At 39.8% G+C, this 16680-nt stretch overlaps 1 protein-coding gene across 1 annotated transcript; it reads right to left on the bottom strand.

Moving 5' to 3' along the window:
- Nucleotides 1-270: 270 nt before the first annotated feature.
- Nucleotides 271-16306, bottom strand: LOC143160959 (nucleolar RNA helicase 2-like). The gene is made up of 15 exons (XM_076339396.1): nucleotides 16143-16306; nucleotides 15275-15541; nucleotides 13887-13962; nucleotides 12975-13153; nucleotides 11299-11416; nucleotides 10183-10368; nucleotides 9485-9630; nucleotides 8339-8488; nucleotides 6424-6585; nucleotides 5537-5656; nucleotides 4659-4732; nucleotides 4316-4475; nucleotides 3871-4005; nucleotides 1690-1734; nucleotides 271-839 (listed from the first exon to the last, which is right to left on the bottom strand). The coding sequence occupies exons 1-15, from the start codon at nucleotides 16245-16247 to the stop codon at nucleotides 636-638; spliced, it is 2127 nt and encodes a 708-aa protein (XP_076195511.1). The 5' UTR covers nucleotides 16248-16306; the 3' UTR covers nucleotides 271-635.
- Nucleotides 16307-16680: the final 374 nt, after the last annotated feature.

Raw genomic sequence — 16680 nt, 5'->3', positions numbered from 1 at the left:
GCCCCTTCCGCCGGCGCTGCCCGGCCGGTCCCTTCCGCCGGCTTACCCCGCGCCGCCGCCTCCTCCCCTCACGGGGCTCCTGCCGCCAGGCTTCAAACTCCAGTAACCAGGTTGCTGCACCCCACTTACCTATACCGGCAAAACAATACTTACCATACTAATAATGCATGTAAATGCTTCCTATATCATAAAAAATATACTCCAAGCGTATATACTCAAACTACGCTACTTACCTTTGCCCAACACACACACTTTTAAAACCTTCTAACGTAGGATATGAACTTGTAAAATAATATTTTATTTTTTTGGAAAATGTACAGGTTTGACCAGCAGTTAAGATCTATATATTATACAGTGAGCCAGGCTACAGTTTTGAATGCGACAGCCATATTCTGGAATAAAGATTTAGGTCTTACAGTTGAAATGGCAATACAAGAAAGAAAGGAAACAATAAGTTTTATTTTTCTTGTGTTTTTTAAAGTGAACAGGATCTTGTTGATGACCAAAGTAGTACTGAGAAAAAAAAAATCTGAATGACAGTTTTTTCCAAGTGGTACAAACACACAGGAACAGCCTATTTTAATGTAATATAAAATACTGCAGTCCCATTTTTTTCCACTTCTGGATCATTGAAGTTAACGATCAAATGCTCTGTCAAAACTTCGTTTCTGGCCTCTGCTTCTGAATCTGTTTCTACCAGAGCTACCACGCCGCCCATTCCTGGAGCTCGAGAAGCTTCGGCCATTTCCTCCACCTCCTCCTCCTCGTTGTGATTCTACTAACTCAGGTAATTCAGTCGCCACGCACAAACGCCATTGTTTTGAATCTTCCCATCTTGCCTATTGAAATAAAGTCAGACATATTAAGTTAAATTCTAGGAATGCATACACAGGGTATTTCATAATTACTAAATTTGCTCAATTGAAAAGGAAAAATTGTGAGCTAATATAGTTAGAAACTTGAATCCCCTAAAGTGGTCAATACTGGTTTCAAAATTTTAAGCTTAAGAGCTACAGCTGTCTGAGTACACCTCAGATACTACAGAACAGAACTGAAACCCACCTTAGAGCTTTACAGAGCAGCAGCATCAGTAAACTCTTTCCCCACCTTTCATTTATTAAGAATAGCACTATAATTATTACTGATCACAAATCCACACCCTCCCCTCAATTCCCCTCTAATCCAGAACCAAACATTGTTTTAGGAGTGAATTAATGCCAGGGCATGAGGGTATGGAGGTGCACTAAGGGAGGAATACCTGAAGGAAAGATTGGAAGTCTAGGGAAATTTGGCATGGGAATACTAATTCTACCAAGCAAAAACCTGGAATTCACTTTTCTGTGGAGGGAATTCTGGATAAAAAGAAGCAAGGAGGGGGAATGGAAAAAAAAGGATTTTATAGTATAACAAGACTCGTTGCCTACAAAGATTAATCCAGCAGCAGTAACAAGGGGTGGATTGTTCACACCACCATTCTCAGTGCAAAAGTCTCAAGCTACAGACCTTTGGAGACAGGGGAATACTTTCGGAAAGGAACACTGTATGCTTGTTCTGTTCTTCAGTTCCTTCGAAGCCATCCCTTTTGCCACCAGAAAAGGCAGGATACAGGCTACATAATGTTTTCTGCCTAACCCAGTCCAGCCAGTTTTATTTACAGTTTGCTGTAACCAGAAATTTCAATGAACCTACCTCTATTTCCTTTTGGTCTGCTGCAGGAACATCAAAGCACACACCCTAAAAAGAGAGAATAATTTTAATGGATACAAGTCTAGCCTTTTAATTGACTGCAACTAAAAAAAAAAAAAAAAAAGAGCCTACAAATCTATGTACTAGAACAAAGTTTTACATTTCAAAGTGTTTTAATAGAGACTTCAGATACTTCAAAATCTTTGAACGTTGAGAGAATCAATATTTCTCAAAACACCAGTATTTGCACTTCCTTAATGTTTTCCTTAGATACACACAATTTTCTTTCCTCTGCATAGCCAGTACTTACAATTCACATTTTCTTGCTCTTTAACAATAAGCTTATAACTCTCTAAACTGTGGTCTATTGGCTTCTGCATTACTCATTTTGTAAATTCTTTCAAATCAGAAGTTTTAATCTATACTAAGAAATGTATACATCCAGTAAACTGAATATTTAGGTTCAGACAAAAAATCTGAAGTTAAACTACTTGAATGATTAAGTACAATACCTAATTTGCATGTTAAAATACTATTCTTTGTCTGAATGAACAATCTGGATATTGAGAATTACTAATCTGATGTAGGAAAAACCATCCATAGTGTTTTGCACATCAAATACAGAACAATGCTGTGAATAGAGAGACAATAAAACAAGGACAATAAAACAAATCTTACCAATTAGCGCAGTATCAAATATCATGCGTGAAGGACGCATTAAGAAAAAAATTTCAGAGATGGAAATAGCAAAAATAGTTCACTGACATAAAGAAGTGTCCTCAAGTCAAATTTAAAATCAGAAGTGTCTGGCCAAGAAACCTTGTGAACTACGTGTGAAATTCATACAGCAAGACATGAAGGTTAACTTTTACACAAAGATAGAATGTAGAAGGGAATACACACAGCACCTAAGACAAGAATTGTTTTTATTAAAAAATTTAAAAAAAAAAAAAATCTTTAAACTGTTACTCAAGTGTAGGTTGTCCCTTGTTTTAGGCTTTCTAGTGTACCAAGTCTGGGTATCCTCAGTATTAGCATATAGATGTGCTGTGATTTTGATGATCTGCTAAACTAGGTGCCATCAACACCTGCCATTTTTACATGTCTCTCCTTTTGGTACTTCCAAAAGGCACCTGTTCCACCTGCACTCATACCAATCTTAATGCTTCTTTTCCAAATCTCTACATAAAACCTCATTCAACGGCTGCCTCTGAACTGTCCTCTCAAGTCGTCTTCAGTTTTGGGGTCTTTTTAGTTTGTCTGCTGTTCTCCCCATCCCACACCACCTTAAACCACACAAAAACAGGGAAACACAAACTGAATCATTCTCTGTAACACGTGGTATATGGTGTCTGTGATGGAAACTTCAACATGGATATGAAGTATGCATGGAAATGTAGGTGTGTGAAAGCACCGGAAATATACCAGCAGAAGAAGGGATAAGAGAATGGCATGTGTTGACAGCATGCAAATTAAGTCATCAAGATCAAAGCACCTCTCTGTTCTGTTTTATTGATCAGGGTATGTTGAGAAACAAGAAATATACCCAGAAAAATACAAAGATGAAGCAAATCAGCAATAATGCCTAACAACTCGCAAAAGCAGGACATAAGCATTCCTTGTCCTCTGTGTCACCACAAATAATCCTGGACATACTATTTGATCACATATTTTCATGTTTGTGAAAATGCATACAAATTCTGAGACAAGAAGAGTGAGAGGAATCACTTTGTTTAAAATAACTGTCTCTCAGTGAGCTTTGCTACAGTTGTTGCAACATTGTTAAGTATGCAACCCAAAAAGTAACTTTCTGATCTTTCAGTTTCAGGTACCAGAAATATGACGAACATGCACTATCAGAACTGACTGTCCTAAGAAATCCTGTTCTATGTTTTGTCACTAAGGCACAGTTAGTACCGTTCGTACCTTTTACCTGTTCTGCTATCCCTATAGCCATGCTATATACTGCATTATATTACCTCCTTAGCATGTCAGTGGAGTAGAGCCCTAAGCCCCTGAGATGCTTAAGCCCTAATAAAACAGATTGAGGCCCATCCTTCTACCAGTCACGTGCTTATCAACAGAGCCTGGAACAGGGAAAAAGACCAAATATCTCCCCTGACAACTGCTGAGAAAAGGCTACAGCCAGAAGAGCTCAGGAGCAAAGATACAAAAAAAGCTTACCATTTTTCCCTTGAGGAAACACATTCTGTTCACCTTCCTATCAACATCATCACCCAACAGTTCTCGCAGTCTTCGCCAAGCATAGCTCATATTGTTTATTTCTTCAGAGCAGCGTAGTATCATTGTAACAAATCCCTAAAGAGTAAGAAATGGGACATGCTCCATTCAGTCAGAGGAATAAGCTTCAGCACATCTATCAGACATGAGAAACCTGCTAACTTACAGTTTAGAAAACTTGGTTTTCAAGTGGATACTGTTATGGGGGAGCAAGTATATTTATAGCCACTATATTCTTGCTTTTAACCAAATCAGTAGTTCCTAGTGGCTTAAGTACAGTTCCCACAAACAAAATCATAAGGAGACAAATAATTCTCTATTTAAACAACACAGAGGTCTGTTGGGTTTTTTTCAGATTCAAGACAAACGTTAAGCCATACACCCTTACCGCATCTGAGTTCAGCAGGGAGCGCTGTTCAATGGAAGTAGCGCCTGAAATATGGGCTAGAGCTGCAGCCAGAGCATTAACTGGTCCCTTTTCTTGTATTAGGAACTGAGCAGATTCTTTGAAATATTCGATAGCAGTTTGAGGAACAGAATCCAGACACCTGAGTAATTAAAGAAAAAAAAAAATTATACACTAGTATTTACTAGGCTCTGGAATAGAAGAAAAACAGCAGCCCAAGACTTTAATAGTGATCAGTTCAGAGAGACAGCAAAGAGCAATCCAAACAGCCCTTCTGAACTAGGAAGACAGGAAGATACAACAGGGCTTGAGTCACCAAACACACCTGATGGCATCTTTGCTGGAAGCCTTTATGATATCTGTCGCAGTAGGAACACCAACACGCTTGAATGTAATGCCCTGAAATTTAAAAAGCAAAATACAGATGAAAGTTGCAGACCATAAATAATTCAGTTCTAAAGAAACAGTATTGGACTCCAATGAAACAAGCATTTAAATCTATCATTTTTCTTTTTCTTTTCACTCCCAACTTCTGCTAGTGAAAATTACAAGGTTAAGCTTACAGGGAAATGGGTAACAGTTAAAAGCCTTTTATGTACCAGGTCAGTTTAAATGATCCAGTGACCTTAAACTGAAATAAATAGAGAACATTTTGGCGGATTCCAGGGGAAAAAAAAAAGTCCTACAAATTCTAAATTATTAATTTTAGTCTGATTTACTTGGATTTAAGTACAACTTACACAGCCTTTCTAAATGTAAGTTTTTTTACGTTCTGAGACTAAACCATCCCATCCCAACTGAATACTTAATTGGTGAGAAAACCACCATATGGAACAGTGCATAAAGTGCAAAAATGGAAGTAACGGCTCTCAGTAAAGCTACACATACGCAAATCACCAATCAGACGATACGCCAGGGTGAACACTAAACTGAAAGCCTGCTAGCTTTTTCTCATTTCCACAGGTACAATCTTACTGTCAATTGCTGAAAAAGCATGGTGTATCTGCAGCACACTCCCTGCTCCACAGTAACTGACAGTGCACCCAAACTCTGCAAGGTAACTGAACCTCAGCTGGGTGCTAAAGCACCAGATATATAAGCTATATCCTGTAATTGAACTATTGAACAAAACATGAAGATTCTACATGCTACTCTAACACATTACATTTGAGTGCTCGTGATTAGAAGAAAACTATACTTTACCGCTTTTTGTTCCACGTATCTTAACTGATGTTCTTCCTTTCGCTGATAAAAACAGATACAGATCCCAGTCCGTCCAGCTCGACCTGTGCGTCCAGAACGATGAATATAGGACTCCACATCCTTCAAAATAAATAGCCTTATGACATATCTAATTTATGGTAATTTAATCAATTCATTGCAGTCACGTAACTTAGTACAAGCTATTACAGTTAAGCCTGAACAATACACAGTAACTGCATCAGAGAATTAAATTAAAAAACATTGTTTCACTAAAGTCAAACGAATAAGCTTTTCCATAACCCTCTAAAAATCACGGTTCAAAAGCCAGAACCATGAGCATGGATCAACTAAGTCTTGTTTTGGCATCACCACAGGGAATATGAGAAAACATTTTGAGTGTGTATATGTAACAATCCCACTCACCCTCCTGCACATCAATGTGAGCATGGTTAGTGAGATACTAATAGCAAATTCACTGAAAAATGATCTTGTTTCTTTGAAACCCTCTTAACTTCAGACAATATTCTCACTGTTGGGGTCCCCTCCTCATATATGCCCCTACTTAGTAAATCGTTCTTGCAAGACAAACAGCCTTTCTTTAATTCCCACTGCTTCCAGACTTGCAATCACCATACATGGCCTTGAAGGGAGAGGCTTTGAACAGCTTTAAAAGAAGGCATTTTAAGGAGACCATCTTTAAACATACTAGGGACTGACGCTCTCTGAAAAAATCCTCTAAGAAACTACTTCTATATATATGGACATTTCTTACCCTTAAATGCAATGCTGATAAACTCTGTGTGGTAAACACCATCACCTGATAGCATATACTACTTGAAAACGAGACTACAAATTATTACAAGACACCCAACATAACCATCTCCTACCTTTGGTGGTGAACTTTGTACAACCAGGTCAACTTCAGGGATATCTAAACCACGGGCAGCTACGTTGGTTGCAACCAGAACTTTAAATGTACCATTTCTAAAACCTTTCAGTGTGATCTCTCTTTGCTTCTGAGGAATGTCACCATGCAACGACTGGCAATCCTGAAAAACAGTATTATTATAGGACTGTACCAAAATCCAAGACAGTACTCCACTTTATGGTCAGTTTTAGGTACAATATCTTGGTATTTGATAGATACTGTATGGCAAGATACAGAAGAACTGAATTACCAGAGTTTATATTTTAGGTGTCTTACAGTATTTACTCAGTACTTCTTATTCATATACATCAAAGACCTTTAGCAAAGGCAGGAAAACATTATCGCAACGTGTCTCATCTCCACCTCTAATTACTGTGACCTATGAAAACGGCTGTGCCCTAACTTGCCATTCACACCATCTATGCAAGGCTTAGCTGTTTCAAAATAGTCAACAATTTTCTCAGGCCTTCTCAGTATTCATTTAGACATCTTTCCCAAAATAGTGTTGCTTCTTAATCCCTCTTAATATATTAATTTCCCCCACTACCAATTACAGGATTAAAATATAAGTGGTTCTAAAAAAAAATATCTACAGCTTCAAAGATAATTTTGTTCTAATCCGAACATTCTGAAAGTCCTTCTGTATCACAGCAATAACAAGTATGAAGACCAAACATACAAACATTGTTTTTTCCTCCACGTTTCACAGCTTGCCTGTAGATGGCTAGCATGTTTTCCACATGTAAACAGAGCATGATTTGAAAAAAATACTAACACAATGCTAGGGTCAGCACAGACCTCTCTTTTCAGACAGTTTTGGATTAATGTCAGCTGGTAAATGGAATAGGCATATATTCTGTTAGCGAGTATTAATATGCTAAAACAGAAACATCCAAGTTATTTCCTTCTCTTACCTGCCAAGATCAGAGTTCTGCATTGCCTATGCAAGATTTGATATCACTAACACCACCAGTAACGTAGGATAAGGCTCCACGCTCAGGTTTAGCTGTTACTGAGGTCATCTAGGAGTGTGGGAGAAACACTCCTGAACACAGTTGTGGCAGATGAAAAAGCTTCTCCTTTCCCTAGGAACATAATGCTATACTGCTTTCTAGACATAACTTAACCCATCTCCTCAATGAAAACACATACAGAAAAAGTAGTTGCTGTGATACCACCACCAAAACTGAGCATGCAGTGCCAGTGTTGCTACACATCATAAACATTGCACCACTACATCAACGAGTTATTTTCCACCAGTGCTAGAGAGTGCCATACCACAAATCCCAGGAATACACTAGACGTCATTCACAAGAGATGGCTAATTGAATTCTTTCTGTGTATACATCTTTAAACTCTTCATAACAGCTAATAAACTTCTTAATGAAAATACAAATATAGCCTCTGTTGTATTACAGCCCTAAACCCTAACTGCTCCCCCCAACAACACTAATTACTGTCAGCATCACAGCTCAGTAACTGCTATTCCAGTACCATGACCTGTTATCCTAGTAGTTCTCTAAGTCTACCACCATTTTTTTAATCCAACAGTCCTCTCGACAGAAAAATTAATTCACAGCTGCTTCATTTAATGTCAATGAGAACTCTTCTTTTAAGAAAAAAAATCCTTTGTAGCCCAGTATCTGTTAGTGCAGCCTAGTCCTGAAGACTATAATGCTGTAAACTTTCAACCAGTTTGTTGGGTTTTTTTAAAGGTTCTCTTTGGCAGTTTTGAAACTATCTGACCACCTGCAAAAGCCTGCCTTATCCACTTCGAAAGTCTCTCTTTAAAACTTATTCAGCATAGGTCTGGTATCAACATAGGGTTGATACATCTCTGACAGGTTTTGTTACTTAATCAGATGATAAAATACCTGTTTGATTGAAGCATTCAGAGCCAGTTCATTTGCCTCCTTTTTGGTCTCACAAAAGACGATGGTCCTCCCGTGGCTGCCACTGTAGACCTGAATGACATCTCCAATAACCGCAGCTCTCTGAGACCAGTGACACTCTATTGCCAAATGCTATGGAAAAGAATTCCAGTGTTTAGCTTAGATAAAAACACAAAGATTCTTTTTGAAACTGTAAAATCCAGAAATACTAAAGAGTTATACAGTTTCCTGATGGGCAAAATATGCTAACTCACGTTCCTGGCATATGCAAAATCCATAAGGCTCTTATGTCCACCACAATTAGTCTAACATTAAGCAAAATAATTACGGTAAGAGGAAAAAAAGATGACAGTCTACAAATCACTTTTTTAAAGCAAGGAAAGAAAACAGGAGATGTTATACCATTTCTCTGGAGGACAGTTAGGAGTGCAAGATTTTGTCACAGTTCTATCAACTAAAGCTTTGTGTAACATAAAGTGAAACAAATAAATATAGCGTGTTAAAAGCTTTTTTCAAGCACAAGATTAACATTCTTTCAATCCCACTGATACAATTATGATGTATCATAACTGTCCAACTGCTCTGTCAAAGTAACTGCTAAGCAGTACTTAAGCAGAAACAATATCTTATTTTACCAAATAAAGATAATTCAGGCTTCTAGCATATATGTATTGTATTCCTTGCTATGGTATTTACTGCATAGCAAGCAAAGGCCTAGTGAGGTGAGATACCACAGGAAGTTTGAAAAAGTCTCCTGTATGCAGAATAGCAGAATTTGACTGTGATGTCCATGGTGATCTAAAAGAGCCAGGCTGATGTTAATGCGTGCCTTTTGCTTCCAACTTGGAAAAATTCAGATACTGCTTTTCTCTGAAAACCAAAAAACTGATAACTGAATCCTCACTCTACCCAAGATGTCTATATGGTTACCGGATGCTGTGAGAAGAGACAGATCCTAAAGCTAGAAACAGTTTGACTAGCTGTAATGTGCCTTATGCTTCAAAAAATAATTCTCAAAACAACTTTCAACATCATTCTGATAATGTACCCTAGGATGGGATGACCATTTGTAGCATAAAGGAAAAGGGAAAAGGCCCCAAAACATTCCACATTAGATAGATTACTCACTTCTACTGTTGTAGCAGCTTTTTGAGTTCTTTTTCCAATAAGGTCAATCTGTTCGTATCTAGACTTCATGTATTTCTTAGCCACATCATACACCCAATGTGGGCAAGTTGCAGAAAACAGTAGCGTCTGGGGATTGTCTTCAGAATCTTAAAACACAACGTTTCACAAACTTCATATGTTCCATCTTACAGATGTATACAAGTTGATTATACGGGTTATTAAAAATATGAGGTCAAATATCAGTATATAAAATAAAGAAGGCAATTCTGCTTTTTAAATTTATGCATTACCAACATCTGGAGAAAAAAATACTCTAGACTAAAGTCTAAATATTTTCAAGACTAAGAAAAAAGTTACTATGACCAAAAATCCAGTCTATTTTCAAGTGGTGAAAAGGGTAAAAAGCTTCTAATTCTTTTTAACTGGAAGAAGCCCAAGTACAACTTATAGATAGGTGTCAAAAAGTTATTTACAGATCCCTAGGTACCAGATTTTAAGCTTTGCAAAGGTTCTGTGAATGATTCCCACTTTCACAACACTTCCTCATGTACTGCGTTCACAGTACATTTCCTACAATATATACTATTCAGTCATTTCTAAACAAAGCTACCTTGCAACTTTCAGAAAAATATACCTGAATTTTAGCAGACTAAATTATTACTGATGTTTCCTACTATTTGTTTAAATATTGAGATTACCCTTCTTGTATGCAACTCGTAAAATGTCTTCCACTTGCTCAGCAAATCCCATGTCCAGCATCTGGTCAACTTCATCAAGTACAACATGTTTCACCTTGGTAAGGTCCAGCTTGCCATTCTGAAGATGGTCTTTGATTCGACCAGGTGTCCCAACCAAAATGTCAATGCCGCTTCTCATGAGATCAACTGATGAACAGGAAAGAGCAGAAGAGGAGTTAGCAGTGAACTAGGGAGCGTTCTCTACATTAGAAACACATGGTAGCTAAGTAATAATGACACAGCTTCTTAAACCATTTATAAGTACTCTCCTTACAAATGTAAGTGAGAACAAATGATGACCAGGAGGAGAAAACTTGGGGGGGGGGGGGGGGGGGGGGGGGGGGGCTGGAAACTGGTAAGATGTAAGTTCTACTGCTCTTCCTGAAGGAAAAAAGATTTCCCATCTCCCTTCTCTCTCCCCGTGATTTAAATAAAGTGGCAAACCAAGAGCTTCTTTTAACACGCTTTGGAAATACTTAGCTCTTCCCAAATTGTCTACCTTAATTGGAAACTTAAAAACCCCCTTTATATATTTGACTATCCCAATTACTGAAATCACCTCCTTCCTGAAGTTGTGCAGGAAAAAAAAAATTCATCCCTAATGTCTCAAGATATATTATGACGAAAGAGCCTAATCTCATTCCTGCTCTCATTTGCCTTGTTTACAACCATCAAGGCAGTAAATTATGCTGTCACAATAAAGAAGTTCTTCTACACTTTACAAACCCTCTAGATATCCCATATCACACAAAAAATCCCACACCCACTCACAGCTCTAAGACTAAACATTTTTTAAAGAAAATAGAAATGTTTACAAGAACCTAAACCCAAATACTCTGTATAGATGCAGTATAATCTCTTTCACTTTAAAGTACATGAGTAGACAAGGAACACCAAGAATATAACCGAGACCTACAGTTATTTCGCACCATGAGAAGATATATTCTGAGCTACTGAATTCCCCATGAATACTCTCCAGTTCTTGAGTTAAAAGTGTGTGTTTGGAAGGACCCAACTGCATTTCTCAAACATGTCAGTCAATCGACATTTCAATTATTAGTGATAAGTGTCACTTACTTTGTCCATTATATGGAGTTCCTCCATAAAAACAAGCTACTGTTAGCTTTCTTGTGATGTCCTTGAAATCTTTGGCAACCTGGTTTGCCAGCTCTCTCGTCGGACAAAGAACTAGTACCTAGACAGAAGAAAGACAAACAGATGTTCTCTTAGCATGGCTTCTGCCAAGAAACCACTAGACTTTTAATCATTAGTTTAGGTCTGACCGTTTACATAATTTAAAAAAAAAAATCTGGTTTAAATAGTTATTTAAGTAAAGATTAGAGAAACACACTGCTTAAGTCTCTTGTAACATAACTAATCTCCTTCAGCACAGGACAGGCTAACTTCTTTTTAAATCGGATACACAGGAGGTACTTAAATCTTATTTAACTTTCACTCTTGAACAGATCAGCTACAAGTTTTCTTCTACATGCACATACGCTGTTTGAGTACAAGACTGAAGGATTTGGGTAATAAAAGGTTTTTACACATGCTCGGTAATGCTTCACACTCCTGCGAGAAGGTGTAAGAAAGAGCTATCAACTGTCTCTCAGCTTCCCTGTGACTCAGGGAAACATACGTTCAGTCTGCAAAGCTGGTGTTCAGCATGGTTCTGGAGCCTGTGCTGATACCCCCACAGAAGCAACCAAGGAACCATCCTCTCTTCCAATATACAGGCTTCACAGCAGGTGATGGACAAGCTACTAGCTAGGAGTTTTAACTAATTTAGTTCAATGTGTGATTGCAGTACTGGTCTCAAACCTGGCATCAGTGGCTTGACAAAAGGAACCTTAAAATCCTTATCCTGTTACTTCTTTCAACATTGAAACACGTTACAAAAAAAGAAAGTAGTAGTGTACTATGGTAGACTGAGGCCTGAAATCTTTTTTATTTTAAGACTTGTGAGTCCCTCAGAGTAAGCTTTCCCTTCTCCGCAAGACTGTGCCAAATCTAGAGTCAGCATTCTCAGTCAGCCAGCCAGCATGATGGGCAGATGCAAATAAAACAGCTAGTACTAGTTTTGGAATGAGTTTCAGGTAATCTATGAGATGGGTGACAAGATGAAATAAACTGACAAAAAAAAATTCCACTATTAATGGGGACATGGTAAGCTTTGGCCTATCTAGTTTTGGAGGACATCATAAGAATTTGGTAAAAAAATGTAAGTGGTATTCCCTAGCAGAATGCAGACAGCTCATAACGAATCTGCGTTCTCTGGAGCAGAAGCTTCAATATCTGGTGGTGGTGGTCCTAGTGAAAACTAAGTCTATTTTTAAAACCTCCCACTATTTTCATGTTTAGACACATTTAAGTAGACAGCTTTTATCAATCAGAAAGTCACTAATGCGTTACTAATTTGGGAGAAAAACAAGCATCCAGTAACCAATGGACCTGAACAGGTAAGGTGACTGAACAAAATTAAATAGGAACATGTTGAACATGTGTAGTTTCAGTCTCCCTGTAAGCAGAAAAAGGAATTGACAAGTGGATAGAGCTATTTTGCTCTTTACTCTTGATCAGAGGGTATGAGGCAGCACAGGATGCAAAGCCCAACAAACACAACTTTCAAAGAATCTTTAATGAGGGTTAGCTTATCCCTGCACAAACTTGAACAACTTTTCCAGTGGGCTAAAACTCTGAATCATTCTGACATAAGACAAAGCAAAATCAGCATTCTAACTAAGCATGGTTACCTTTGGTGAACGGCCTCTTCTTCTTTCCTGTGAGTCTCCCTGAAGCTTTTCAATTAAAGGAATAGCAAAAGAGAATGTTTTCCCTGTTCCAGTTCGTGCTTGAGCAATTACATCTTTGCCAGAATATACTGGGTCGAAGGTCTTCACTTGCACGGGAAACAGGTACGTCACTCCTCGAGCTGTGACAATTTCAACAGACTTCCTTAATACGATCATTTTACAAGTGTTCTTGCATACTCTTCAGAGGAAGTTATCCCAAGCAGAACTTCCATCAACTTTTAAGTAAGTCAGGACTATATTATCACCTCCAGTGATTTATTTAATCACAGAGGTCATCTGTAAAGAGTGCCCTGGGACTGTCCATTTTATTCTCCCACTTCATACCACCAGACATAGCACTAGCTGGTACAGGTGAAGCTAGTAGCCCTTAACAAAAGCCTTTAAGTACTGTGGTTTTATTTATGTAATACTCCCCACCTATCTATGAAAATCTCTTCCTTTCAAATAAAACATATGTCAAAACCACTTCTATTCTTCTCTTAATTCATACTAAGTCAGGCACAACCTAATATCAAAGACACTAAATATAACTGGTTTTCCTTTACTCACACTGAAATAACTTTTAATTGAAAAATTCACACAGAAGAAATTTTTTTTTTTAGCTTATGTCATTTAAAATTCTACTGTAAAGGCTGAACTGGGCAATACTGCAAACAGAAAAGTCTACGTTCAAAGATGTATTTAGAGTAAACAATCAATATGCCTTCTGTGTAGCATACAGAAGGGATATTGATTGCTTGCATACACACAAGCAGAGCACATCTCAAAGCTCATTGATTGAATATGTTGAGCATAAAAACACATGAGAGAGATAATTTACTTTCTGTGATCACATCATGCCAAGAAATTTACCTTGAAGAAGCTGAACAGTCCCTTTGGAAATAGAAAAATTGGAGAAAGCACCCTCTTTCTGTTCTTCAGTCATCTCCTGTTAGGTAAACAATAAATCAGATAACATTCCATTTGAGTATCATATGACCATCAGAAAATTCAAAGTAATGGCATAAGCACTGGTATCATACCCAAGGGTCAAATTTTCAGTGACAGTATCACAGCTGCAGCTAAAGAGCCTTCTTTGTTTTACTCACTATCATATTTCAAAACTTAGACAAAAGTGATCTGTAATTTAAATTGAGACTGTTTCATATCTAATAGCATAACCATGTAAATGCAAAACACCCAAATTAAAAGTCTGAAAACTCTTAACTAAATTTTAACATTCTATTTTAAATAATACCAATGGCCTAACAGATTATGTTGTAATATGCAAGAATCAGGCTTGATATCTAGCCTATTTCTACTTCCCAATTAATACAGCACAGTGATTTAGAGATACAGAAATCAATCCCCAAGAGAATAACATTACGAGGTAGAGCATCAAACGTACCTACTTAGTAATGCGTCACTTCCATATACGTTTTAACAGCACTGTGATTAAAATGCTAAGCATGAGGAAAGAATGCTAAGCCTGGAAACCATGGAAACCCTGGATGCTTTGTGAAGCATCAATTGGAACAAGAAACAAAACCAAGCAACAGCAGAATATACAGGTATAAAGACTTTTCAAAACAAATCCTAGGTACAACAAGGTGTGTTTCCCTTCAAAAAAAATGTGGTTCATGTCAAGCAATTTTAAAGGAACCTAAATCAGATAGAAATAGTCAGACAAAATAAAAACATTCTTACAGAAAGGCTTAAAAAGACTTACAAAACTGCTACAACGTGTTATTTTATTACATTAAGGATGATCTTATCACATTAACAACTACTATTTAATAAGATGATACATAAAAACATATTAATACATAACTTTTCTGTTTCCACTAGCTAAAACCAAATAATTCTTATTTCACTAGAGAAGTACTCATAATACCAAAAAGAAGTCAATTAAACTATATTTGTGGCAATTACAATCATATGTAATGATGCTGAATCATATTAAAGCACCATCTCACTGTAGCGTGTCCATCTGCCAACTGCTACCACAGTACTGGACAGTTGAAGTGAGGAAACCATGGTGTGCTGATCTAGAACTTCAGGACTTTCATAATTTAAGATTTTTGCAAATAATCGACAGAAGGGACAGTTCAAGTAGCTTTAAAACCTGAAAATTTACAGCAGTCTTTCCACTGATGGGGAGAAAAAAAAGGAAAGATAACCTTTTCTAAATTTAACCTTGTTGCAATGCAGGAATTGAAAGCTAAACACATCACTACAACTAAATCAATCGTTAGTTTTACCTGCTCTTGCTCACTGTCACCATCACCACTTGACGTTTCACTAGAATTAGTGTGTCGTTTTTTGTGGGTGGATTTAACGTTTAAAGAAGATAATCTCGTGTCCTCCGAGCCTTCTTCTCTCACATCACCGTTTTGTTTAACTCCACTCCTTGATTTCTTGAGTTTTGGGGAATCAACGTCATCCTCCGACTGCTCACTTTCATCCGTCTGAGTCTTTCTCCTCTGAGATTTGTCATGGCGTTTAGATTTCTTCTCTTTTTTCTCCTTCTGGTAAGGCACAGAGCAACGCAGCGGTAAATGAAAATACACGCACATGATCCAAGCGACTCGAAACAGAGAAGACCTTGCAGAACAGCTAAAACTAAAAGTTTACGTTCTAGTTATTGACGGGGGGGCTCGTATAAAGCAACAGATCCCTCCCTGCCGCGGCGCAGGTGCCGCCAGGAGGCATTTTCCGGACCACGAGACACCCGGGCCTTCATTTTCGGGACTCTCCCCCCCCCCAGCGTGCACCCGAAAGCGCTCCCCGGGCCGCTGCGCGACGAGGACGGCCACACGCCTGCTCCAGCAGGTCCACCACCACCCCCGGCAGGGCCGCCCCGACACGAGGCGGGGGCCGTGGCCCGGCGCCACAGGCCGTGCCGCCCGCCGACTTCTCGGGAGGCCCCACCGCCGCCGCGCACGTGGCCGGCCGGCCGGCCCGGCACGCCCCGTGGCCGCGCCGCGCAGACCCGCCCCGGCCCACACCACCGGGGGGGCGCGACCCGAGGCAAGACCCGCCGGACACGAGCCCCAGCGTGCAGGCGAGGCAGCGCGGCGTGGCCAGGCCGTACCCGGCCGCGGAAGGCCCCGAAGCCCTCCCCGGTACCTTGCGCCGCCGCCGGCCGCTCTCCAGGGCTGACTCGGTCTCCATTGGGCACTCGGGATCCGACTCGGCCCCACTACTGGCGCTACACCGGGTGGCTTCAGGCATCTCCGCTCGCCGGCAGCCGCGCCGCGCCGCTGCCGCTGCCCCTGTGTGACAGAAACAGAACCCGCCCACTGCCCCGGCAACGCGGGGCGGGGCCGCGCCGCTCAACCGCCGCCCGACAGCCAATAGCCTGCCGCCCCCGCCGACAGACTACGAGGCCCAGCATGCCTCGGGGCTCCCCCCGGACTCCAAGACCCAGCGTGCCCCGCGCCCGCGAGGCGGTGGAGCTCGTGGCGAGCCCCGCGCTTTCGCTGTGAGGCGTCCGCCATGACGGGCGCGGGCGGGGGCCGGACCGGCAGGGAAACGGCGGCTTGCACCTCATCCGCCGGCTTTCCAGCAGGGCTTGCGTTATGCCGTACCCCCATTGCACGTGTAAGCCCCTGAGAGGAATTTTTTAAGGAAGCGGAAAAGCTGCCGGCAGGCAGTGGCAGCGTGA

Source organism: Aptenodytes patagonicus, chromosome 5 (assembly GCF_965638725.1).
Source record: "Aptenodytes patagonicus chromosome 5, bAptPat1.pri.cur, whole genome shotgun sequence".
Classification (NCBI taxonomy): domain Eukaryota; kingdom Metazoa; phylum Chordata; class Aves; order Sphenisciformes; family Spheniscidae; genus Aptenodytes; species Aptenodytes patagonicus.
Note: the sequence above shows the minus strand (reverse complement) of the source record. Positions and strands in the feature narration are given on the sequence as shown.